This window comes from Egretta garzetta, unplaced genomic scaffold (genome assembly GCF_000687185.1).
Source record: "Egretta garzetta isolate BGI_Z169 unplaced genomic scaffold, ASM68718v1 scaffold397, whole genome shotgun sequence".
NCBI classification, from domain to species: domain Eukaryota; kingdom Metazoa; phylum Chordata; class Aves; order Pelecaniformes; family Ardeidae; genus Egretta; species Egretta garzetta.
This window is the reverse complement of record NW_009260493.1, coordinates 573,376-584,979: the sequence shown is the minus strand read 5'-3', so window position 1 is coordinate 584,979 and position 11,604 is coordinate 573,376. Positions and strand designations below refer to the sequence as shown.

Genomic DNA, 11,604 nt, shown 5'->3' with positions numbered 1-11,604 from the left:
GCCGAGCCCGCTCCGCCGGGGGGTCGGGGCCGGCCCTGGCGCCCCGAAACACGCGGGAGAGGGAAGGGACATTTCCCAGTTCTGCAGGGTTTCAGCCCAAAAGCTGCTCTGCTCGCTCGCGGCGCGCAAGCGAGGGGGGAAGGGGAGGAGGAGGAGGCGGCTTAGCGGGGGCTTGCATCGCGCCCCCGACTCAGAGTGTACAAAGCCAAAAGCCTATTTGCTCCTTTCTTCCACCAAACGTAGGTACGAAGAAGGGGCTGCTTCTCTGAAACCTTCATGAAGCACACTTTTCTAGTACTTCTTACCAAAACTGCTGGATGTCTTTAAATCTCTTAAAATACCAGCTCAAATGGGGAGGAGGGGGAAGCTTATTTTTCCTACGGATTGCAAAGCATGTTGAAAATTATTTTCCCCTTAGATTTAACAGGACAGAGATGGCTTCCTTCAGCCCTTGCCCATCCCCCCCGCAATTGTTACTATAGATAGCCCCACACTTCGGGGGGAGGGGAAAGAAACCGGGCAAGAAAAGCTCAATTTCCTTATAATATCTATCGACCTTCCACCTTCTTACAGTCATGCTTGTAAGCAACCTTTATTTCCTCTCACCGCTGTTTAAGGGTCGCTGCTTTCCATTGCAATTTATGTATGCATGCGAGTACTCCAGCTTTTCCTGTGCCACCCCGCCTCCTCCCCTTTGAAAAATGCCAGATACCTGGCTCCATCGGCAGCATTGCCTCTGGCCTTGGATGCAAAGTTCTGGCTGCTCTGGCCTGGCCATACCCCTGCACAGGCATGCTCTCACTCGTGGACCCTCTGCCACTGGTGTCCCTTGTAGGGACCACAGGTCTCCTGAGTATACCACTGCATTTAGGGTAGGTAGTGGAGGCATTGGTGCGTCCAAAAGTAATCTGTACTGGTGGAATGGCGACAGAGTAAATCACCCAGTAGGTTTTCTTGCCCCAGTTATATGCAGCATAAAGCTCTAATTTTGGGAAGATCTTAGATAGATTAAATGTGTGGCTCCTCAAATCCTTGGTTCCACTAGTTGTCTGTGTTTTACATGCTAGAGGGTGAGTTAGGTAAAAGCTTAACACTCATAATGCAGAAGGAAGGCATGGTCGGTTCTCTATAAGAAAAAGAATTTGTGATGCAGTTTATGCTGTGTTGTAACACTGTCCTGGTTGTTTCTGCAGGATACAAACAAAATAATGAAATCAAGCCTTAACCACTCTTTCAAAATGAAATGCGATTTTGATTGTACGTCTTTTCACGCTGGGTTTATGCCATTGAAATCTGCTGTGGAGAAAACAAGACTGGAAGAATCCTGTCCCTTGAATTATGAGGAAGGCTTTTGTAAAAGCTGTGCTGAAGAGCATCAGAAAATACTCCTTAGTGACTCGCACCATGCAGCCACCAGAAATTTAGATCTTGAAGATGAAGGAAGACCTGTACATAACAAAGAAAACAAACAAGTAACCCTGAGACTTGATGAAGGTATCTATGAAATTGAGGCACTGGAAAACAGTAAATCTAATGAGGACAGTGGTTATTCCTCTATGTTAAGTAATCAATACGCTGATGCGATAGAACATGAGGATAGCATACCTTTGGCTGGGAATCTCTGTGGCACACCAAAGCATTGTTTCATAAAGAACCAAAACCAAGCACAGTTTTCAAAGAAGACTTTGTTGCCAGTGATCCATTACGAAGAAATGGTCTGCTCAACTTTGAAAAAAAGTGGTAAAAGAAACCTCAAGTCTCGGGCTGCAGTAGACAGAATTATTTTTTGGGGAAAGGTTGAACTCTGTAACCTAATTGGAAAGAAAATGGGATTAGATAGAATAGACATTCTTGCCGAACTCTTCCAAAAGAACCTGAAGCATATATTAGCAAACATTTTAAGGCATCTCGGCGCGATGGATTTAATAAAGTAAGTATATTGATCTCATTGTATTTCATTGGGGAAGCAAGCAACCTGATCAGGTGGCTTAAGAATGTTTTAGATATGGGGCTTGTGACACTTACTCAATGGTTAGTATTATGTATGAATATATTAGAACATAAACTGTCAATGTAAGCCATGATATACATGGAGAACGTGTCTTTTCCCTAGAAGGCAAATTAAAGACTACAACTGTAAACATATCCCGTCTTCTACATGAAAGAAAAAGATTACATAGTTATTCCCACTGTTAAATAAAAAGTTTTTCCCTTTCCTAGGAGCTAACTGATGTGTTTGTATTGTCGTTGCAGTTTTGCCAAGGTCAGCACAACATGGCAGAAGATTCTACAAGAAGATAAACGGATTTTCCAAATATATAGTAAAGCTGTGAAAAACCTTTCTGTAAGTTTCTGCACTTGTTAGGTATTTTAAGCCTAAACCAGCAGTATCTTTCTGCTATTTCAGGCTCCTCCCAGCCTTAAGAGATCACAGAAGGGTTTCTTGGGTTGAAAATGTCACTGGAGCATCCCAGTTTGTCCTGTTAGGATGCCCTGTCTCAAGTGTTGCTAGGCACTTCATGGTCTTTGGAGCCCAAGGGAAGGTTGACTGAGAAGGTTACTCAGGGAGAGATGCAGATGCTCTTAAGAGCTTCCACCTGTCCTGTGTTACAGAGGAAGGCAGGAAGGAGAGGGTCAGTTCCAGTACTGCCTGCTGGGCAAGCCCTGGAGACTCTCAGCAGAGGCTCGCTTGCTTTGGCGTCCCCACTGATCCAGAAGGGAGAGAGACAGAAACCGCTCAGCTGGCTACGCGACTCGGGTGCTCTGCTTATACTTTCTAGCAACAGTCTCTGAAGTGCAACATGTCGGCTACCAAAAGCTGAAAAGCTTTTTGCACTCTGAGCTATTCCTAATGCCCATTTGTCCTACGAAATAAAAAAATACAAGATCCAACCACACTAGCATTGCACCTTACCAAGGCAGGGCTCTTTTAAAACACTAGGGGTGGTGTTCTTCCTTGAGAGATGGAGAGACAATGAAACAAGGCTTAGGGTCTGCCACAGGATCCATTAGTCAGCTATTTTGAAGTTTAGGTAGTATTTTACAGTGCTAGCCTGTTGGGATGAAGCAGTTGCACACCACTGAACATTCAACCCATAAAGTTGGATTTCCTCCCTGCCATTGGATGCTTTTTTTTTAACCTGAACTGCAAACTTAGAAAATTGGTGGGAGGAGTTTACTTCTCAGAAAGAAAACTTCAAGCATCCCTGTTCACCATAAAGAATTAGAAATACTGCCTTGTGCTTTAAAACATTGCAGCGACTAGGTTACGTGCTCTGCCAAAATAATTGTGATGTGTTAATATGAAAGTAAGTAGCGTTATGTAATAGAAGATGGTTGGTTTTGATGGTCTGAACTAGGGGTTTGTTCTATGCATGCAGAACAGTAACGACTGAGAAAGCTACAGTAAAATTACTAGCATGCTCCTTGGCATGGCACTATATTATTGGAAGCCTTCTAGCCAGGAGGAAGGATCAAAAATAAGTTCTTGACTTCTATTAAACAAAAAGTCAGTATCAGATAAGTCTCTTAGACTATTCTTGTTTTTCTTTTCATTAGAATGGCACTCAGGTATCGGAGCACACTGCAACAAGGGAGTATGTTCTTTACCGAGCAGCTTTAGCTTCCATTCAGAAAGCAACCCCACCAAACAACTTGAATAAAAAAGGCACCAGATCCAAAGCATCTAAGAATTTCAGCAGGCTCACGGAGTTTTCTGAGGTAACTGGTGATTTCCATTCATCTTTAATTTCTCACATGTTGTCTGGCACATGATCAGCTTGTAAAGCATATTTCTGAAAGTAGTATCTCCAATCTGAAGTGCTTTTAGCTCTTATTAGCATGGCTGCCAGATTTTGGTTATTGAGCCTATTTTAAGACAATGTCAGAAACAAAGTGGAGAACATTGACAAGCTGGGATGTTCTACATCTTCCCTGCCCTGGTTCTCTAGGTAACCTCAAAATGGCTTAGTGATTTTTTTTTTTGGCTCAAATTTTGTCTTGGATCAGACATGAAAAAGTTCAGTCATTTCCTCTTAGTTTCCATGGGTTTATAATAAGTCACGTGTTGTCCAGATAAGCAATCCCACAAAAGCTGTCAGTTTTGCTTTGACACTGATGGGCAATTTTAAAAAAAGAGACCAAAGACTAACTAGCCCTTATTTTTTAAAAACTAAATAGATGAATATTTCTCCTGTTCATTCTATGCTTATTTTCTCACAACTGATTATGACATAAAATGGCTTTTTTAACTACGTATTTGTAGTGTCACACATTTGGAGTTGTCAACAACTGCCAACAGCCTAAGTTTCCCTTCGCCTTGTTATTTTTCTTAAGCTTTTTTTTCCCCCATGTATAGGTGCAGGTCTATGCTGCAAGTGTCTTATCAGACTTCTGAAAATGTTTATTGAAAGTCATTGTTAATAAGCAACAGGTTTTCCTAACTAGAAAAAAGTTCTTATAATCAAGCTCAAAGTCTTATTCTTCAAATCGGTGCAATAAGAGAAGATATAATCATACTGGAAAGTATGATCAAGCTGCTCTAATTCTACTATATAGCTCTTTGTAGCATTAGGAATCAGTGTTCAACTGTACACTGAAGAAGCAGTTTAAATTTTTTTCCTTGATAAACATATATATGCTTATACACGCACATCTAGATTATAAAAATATTTTGCTTCTAACAATTGAGTGATATAAGGTGTTATACAGGTCTATAGTTTTCTAATGCTGAATGATTTTGAATGATGGATCTGGTTTTGTTTCAAAAATGTATTTATTGGAGAGAAGTAGGAATTGCTTCCATCTGGTGTCTCAAGCAGAGAGTGCCCCACAGCTGAGATTTCTGGATGCATTGCTCACTTTTCAAAAATGTTAATGATTTAAATGGAATTCAGATTTCTTTTCTTTTTTTTTAAATTAAAGTTAACTAAATCACCATCCTTGGGTGAGTTTTGGAGGACTCAGGAGGGCTGCTCCTGAGTTTGCTCCTGCTTTGCTTCAGTCTGTAAATTTTAAAGACTTTTAAACTGTCTACCTCTATTCCAATCCAAAGTACCTGCAGCTATAGACTGATTATTCCTGTTCAATCTCCATCAGAATTTGATACAACCAGTATTAGGCTAAATTTGTAATTTATCTCTCTAGGGTAGGAGAAGTTATACATTTTTTGGCACTTAAATAACATCAGAGAACGTTTGGGGTGTGTATTTACCCTCTACTCATAATTTTCTTTATATGCTTTTTCCAACAGGCTGCCAAGACCTTGAAAAACACTGAGAGCCTTAAAGTCTGCCATCGCTGTGGCTCACCTGCAAAGTATGACTCCTATCTACAAAGGGCGAAGTGCAATCGTGAAAACTGTGGCTTTGACTTTTGCACAAAGTGCATGTGCAGCTACCACAGCTCCAGTGACTGTCTGAGTGGCAAACCAGTGAAACCCAACTTGAAGCTAGGGCCGCTTCCTGGGACTAAGAAAAGCAAACAGAATCTACGGCGATTGTGATCCATCTATCCCAATACAGATTGTCAGATGTTCCATAAAAGCTTTTCTAGGAAGTTATCCACAAAGAAAATCAAATGAGAAAATGCTTTCCTCTATTCTATATTAAAAAAAAGGTTAATTTAATTATTCCTCTGTACTAATTGTTCCTGTGGAAATTCCTAGGAATCGTCACGAAATACACATTTTAAAAAGTCTTACCGATCTATAATTTTAAAGAAAATTCTGGATATGGATTCTCATAACATTTTAAATATTGTCCTGACAATTTGTCTATTGTGTTCCAGTCTTCAAAACACCCCACAATAATATTGAACAAAACAAAAAAGTTTTGGCAAGTAGCCTTCCATGTATAACCCCAGCGGTTCTTGAGTGCCAGAGGGGGGAAGCGTAAACTGTGTTTTATTTAAATGCTTACTCTTGTTCAAAAGTGTTTTAAAAGCATTTATAGTGAGAATGTCAAGTGAGGTGAGTGAAGTCCCTTTTAACAGAAAATTATGAGGGAGTCTAGATTTTATGATTTTTTTCAAGGCTTTGCCTTAATTTTAAAATGTGAAACTATATAATACCATTTTCTCTGATGGTTTACCTTATGTGAATCTTAAATTGTTGCTCTTCCTTCATTTCTTCATTCAGAAACTGCAGGTTCTCCTTGAGCTGAGGTGATACCCTTTCCAACTTAAAAAAAGTACTGTATCTTGGCTATACTGCTAAAAAAATGCTTTGTCTTTTTTTTCCAAATAATGAGAAATTTTTTATATTTGTATATATTTGTAAATACTACTTTAAATATTATTCATGTTTGTCTTGTAAATGTGAAAATAAATTACTGTTCTCAAAACTTGGTTGGCAAATCTGGATTTCTTAATTGTCATCTTAAAAGATTACTTTTCATGCTCATTTCTCAAATTTTCTAGTAGTGCTTGTAAAAATGTTGATTTAACAAAGAGCGAATCTCCCAGTTTCGTGTAAAATGTACTGACCCCCTTCTCATGCTGTGTTCCTGCACTTTGCCTAGAGGCTCTTAGCAGCAGGTGCCAATAGTTTCTGAACCAATGCATTCAATGGAAACTTTTCTATTGGCTGAATTTATGCTGCTGTGGCAGAACTAGTTCACTGTCAGTAAAGTCTTTGTGATTCCACAGCAAAGAAAGGCAAGCTTTCAAGAAAAGGATGGGTCATTTTCTGGAAATGTCTGGGGTTTGGGTGGGTTTTTTCCTATTAGTAAGTAGAACAGACCAGGAAGGCAGTGTTGTAGGTCCTGCTCCTTAAACTGGGACACCAGTTATAGACTGCATGGCAACTTTTCCTGCCCTTGTTAATTTTCCATTAGTGACAGCAGTGGTAGAAACAGTTGAGCAGGACCTCAAGCATTCTGCTTTTATGCGATGAATTTAATCTACTAACCTAAACCTGAGACTTAAGAAGTGGGCTGAGTTATGTGAAGAACTTTTCATTCCAGAGATCTTTTGTCTATTTAAGTCCACTTATGGATATGCTCAAGACCTGAGAATGAAAAGTAGAAGTCTTCCATCCTATGATATGTTTTTCTGGTAGTTAGACTGTACCACCTTTACCAACCAGTCCTGCAGGCCAGAAGAAGAATGGTATCTGCATAGGAAGTAACAGCCCTCTACTGGTTATTGGTGTCTCCAGTATTGTTTGAGAGTTATGGAAAAGGCAATGGTCAGGGGCTTGATATGCATGCAACCACAACCAGTCTGTTAGTAAGCTGTAGGCTGAGCACCAATAGATAAGAAATATCTGCAAAAGTTTGTTATAAAATTTTCCTCTGTGTCTATTGAAATTCCTGTGTCTTGAAGAGCACAGATATCTTAGTGTGGTCTGGACAGAACTGCCCTTTTGTGCATTGATTTTGAGAAAAGTGGTACAGGCATCCACATTCAGATTGGTGTTGCAGAGTATGATACATCTTCAATTAAAATTTGTGTGTCTGTTTTGGAGCTGACTGGGGGCTCACAAACCTAACAGGTTTTACCTTTTCAAGTTTTGCGCTTACTGTGGGGAACTACCCACTCTCTAGTAGGCCTAGCAATTAGTACAGGGAGAGTGAAGAACAGCTGCTTTTTCTTGCTTCCTGTAGAAATTTATCTGCTCATGCAGAATTTTTGGCAAAATTCCTTGTTACTTCCAGATGAGGGGGAAGAATTGGGTTATGTGTCTTCAGCGGTCACAACTGGAGATGAACAACATGAAGAAACACATTTTTCACTAACCCCTGGTGATAAGAGGCCAACTACCTTCTACCCAAAGCCTTGTTGGAAAGGTTAGATTACCCGACTTCAAATGAAGATTTGATCAAGCTGCAAACCATTTGGGTCTGCTGCAAACCATTATGTCTGTTTCTTTCCTCTTGCCCAACCATTTTTGTCTTATCCTGATCCTCAGAACTTTGCCTACCAGCTTTAGCGTTAGTAATCTGAATAGACATTCAAGATTGAAACCTTCAACAGACGCGTGACAGCTCCTTAAGGACCTTGACCTGCTACCAATGCTTGCAATTTTCTTATGCAAAATTTCTTAAGAGAAGCATGGGGATCTGTGGTGGCCACGCAGCTATTTCTTCCTTTATGATCATCTTGCCCAACTGTTGAGACCTTTCCCAACAATGCTGAGCACTGGACCTGTATAAAAACTACGCATCTTACTGAAAGCCACGTGATTGTTGGTCTCCTCACAAATAGCTTCAGTGAATGGTGTAGGGCAGAAAAAAAACCAGAGTGGACAATCAGTCCCCACCCAGGCATGCTGGCACCTACTGCTGAGCAAGAAAGCAGCTCCTTACAAAGTGCAAGGGTGTTGCATGTCGGTACTAGCAGGTGCCCCAACCAGTGCTGAGGAGAGTGATTTAGGTGCCAAAGGTGGGAACAAAGCAGTAGATGCAGATTGTTGTTAATGTCTGTGCTGAGCCAATCTTGAACCTGCCTTTGATATGTAATAAGTGGGGGAGTCCTACCCAGCACAAGAGCCTAACACTTGCGGTGGGGATGAGTTGTCCCCAACTACTACAGTTGTGTTGTCAAAACCACTTTTAGGCTCAACATTTGGCAGCCCCAGTGACATTGCAGAAATGTGATAAGCTGCTTACCCACATTCCATACGCCTTTCAGATCTACAGAGGGTGATAAATACCTGCAGGCTGACAGAGGCCACTGTCTGCCTGGTGCAAGAGTACAGATTTCTCCCAGTTACTTTCTTATCTCTGGGCATGGCTCTGCATAGCGAGGAAGGGCGGGATGTTTCTCTCCTCTGTAAATTGCCATGGCTAGCAGCTGTTTCCCCCCTGGCCCAAACATATATGGAGCCAGAATATTCCTTAACTTCATCCTGACCCTAGGCTGAGAGGCAGGGGTTTAGGACTTTCTGAAATCAGTATTGAACATCCATATTTTGCAGCTCTTCTCTCTTGCACTTACGATGCTATCCTGAAAAACCCAAGGAGCTCCTCAAGATGCTTACATCTTTCTACAAAACATTAAAGGCAATCATCTCAGTTGTCCCACCACAGCAACCAAAGAAGCTGGAGAGAAGCATCAGATAATGATGATTAATCTGATGATATAATCACTTGTGAAAACAAGGAGCTTGTATGCACTTATCAGTGTAATTTATCCTCCAGCAGCAGTCTTTGTGCTTTGAGGACTGTGGGACATGGAAGAACCAAACCAGAAAAAAGAAATCCTCTTACTTCATCTCTGCCACTGCTGGCACCTTAGCACAGCACACAGCCTAGCTGTTTGCCTTGGAGGCTGATTTCTAACACGTGGCAAATCTGCAGCGTGTGCCAGACATGCTGTCACTAACCAAAGGCTCCACCACAAAGAAGCAATATTTTAGCATATTGAAAATTTTGTTGACAAAAAAGTTTAAAACTCAAAGTTCCGGCAGCGATCGCTCTCAAAAAAGCTCAGAATATTTCATGGTAAAAGCATAAAGTCTGCCCTGACTCACAGGGTTTAAAAAAAGAAATCTTGATTAAGATTGGGATAAGAATTCCTTCCCCAGCTCCCAAAATATTTACGCCTAAAGCCAAGGGCTGACAACATTTTTGAGGAATTTATGCTGTCGTATAGAGATTTTTAAAAATAAAGTATGTTCTGGAAAGGGAAAACCACAAGATGGTGCTCTTGAAACACGGCATGAAGCAGGATTCACTGAGTGCCTTCTTGCATCCTTCTCAGGGAGTGCATTTCTTCTACCTCCGCTGAGTGTAGCTGTCCATCTAGCCTCTACTGTCACAGGTAATTGCAGTAAATCTGTGATTAAAAGAACAAAACCCAAACCTTGAATTCGATTACTGATTTTAACATTTGTTTCAAACATATTTGCGTAGGATATGTACATATTTACTAAACTTAAAAAAATACAAGTGCCTTCCATAAAAGCTTATCCTGCTGCTAAATGCACGTGCCTTCTTCAAGAAGTGATTGGCTGCCCCAAACCCATGACATTTATTTTGCCCACCTTGTGCCTCTGTAGTGACAAGTGGAGAGCAAAGCCACCACTCCAAAGCAGAGGGTGCAAGCCATGCCATCAAGCCCTCAACATGGGCCTGGAGCAAGCAGCGAACAGAGCTTTGCCTGGATGGGACATCATGTTCCTGATCGACTGAGGTGGACACCTCAGTTGCGCCACTTTTGGGGCATGACCTGGATGTGTCTTCTGGCAGAAGTGTATGGTGCTGACTTGCAAAATATCTAAAAGACAGAGCATGAATATGTAAGGAAACTTCTCACATTGTGATTAGGGGGAGCTGGTGTCTTGAGCTGAAATGTCATTACCTGAAAGCAAGGATGGACTGGGCAATTACTGTGGTAGATGCTTGATTTTGGAATACACTTTCCATGATAGAAAAGATTTCCCCTCTAATACATTTAAACAATGGAGTAAAGGATGAGGAGTTGTCCCCCACAACATCCTTCTCTCTAAATTGGAGAGCTATGGATTTGATGGGTGGACTGTTCGGTGGATAAGGAACTGGCTGGATGGTCGCATCCAGAGGGTAGTGGTCAATGGCTCGGCGTCCGGATGGAGACCGGTGATGAGTGGTGTCCCTCAGGGGTCCGTGCTGGGACCGGTGCTGTTTAATGTTTTCATCAATGACTTAGACAGCAAGATCGAGTGCACCCTCAGCAAGTTTGCGGATGACACCAAGCTGAGTGGAGCAGTTGACACACCAGAAGGATGCGGGGAGACCTGATTGCGGCCTTTCAGTACCTAAAGGGGGCCTATAGGAAAGATGGGGAAAATCTTTTTAGTAGGGCCAGCAGTGACAAGACAAGGGGTAATGGTTTTAAACTAAACCAGGGTAGGTTTAGACTAGATAGAAGGAAGAAGTTCTTTACAATGAGGGTGGTGAAACACTGGAACAGGTTGCCCAGACAGGTAGTGGAGGCCCCATCCCTGGAAACATTCAAGGCCGGGTTGGATGGGGCTCTGAGCAACCTGATCTAGTTAGCAGTGTCCCTGCTCCTGCAGGGGGGTTGGACTAGATGACCTCTAGGGGTCCCTTCCAACCCAAAACATTCTATGATTCTATGAGTTACAGAGATGGGCTGCTGCTGGAATGTGAGTCTTTACCTGAGGATGAACAACTTGTCATGTCAGGTCCACTCAATTTTAATGTTACCTTGTCAGAGTGGTTTCTCCTCTGAAGGAGCCCAGGGGAACATAAGGAGAGAGGGAAAAACATAGCGTTGATATTCTCAGCACAAATTAAAAGCAGCAAAGGTCTACTTGAGCCTGCTGGCACAAGCAGAAATAGTTACAAGGTTCAAATGAAGGAATAGACATTGTTGTGATGGCCACTGAGATGGTTCAGGAGCTGAGGGTTTGTCCCTTAAGGTTTAGTATTGCTCTGCTCTTTGCATTCAGAACTGCCCTCATGGTACCACAATACAGCACCCAAATAAGCCAAGGGCTTAATTTTGAGAAATTAAGACACAAAAAAGTGCAATTCCCTATGTTTGCTGGCTGTTCTGTAGGTTTTGGTTCAGTGTGGGGGGATCCCCCGCAGCCCTCAGCCAGCTGCAGTGTCAGGGCCAGCCTGAGGATGTCCCTGGCTGGAGAGAGGGAGGGATCGC

The 11,604-nt window shown here is 42.0% G+C and overlaps 1 protein-coding gene across 1 annotated transcript; it reads left to right on the top strand.

The window, feature by feature from the left end:
- The first annotated feature begins 1,199 nt into the window (after positions 1–1,199).
- Positions 1,200–5,572, top strand: FBXO5 (F-box protein 5). Its single transcript, XM_035899843.1, has 4 exons — positions 1,200–1,930; positions 2,254–2,344; positions 3,559–3,720; positions 5,252–5,572. Exons 1-4 carry the CDS (start codon positions 1,209–1,211, stop codon positions 5,501–5,503), a joined length of 1,227 nt encoding a protein of 408 aa, XP_035755736.1. The 5' UTR covers positions 1,200–1,208; the 3' UTR covers positions 5,504–5,572.
- Positions 5,573–11,604: the final 6,032 nt, after the last annotated feature.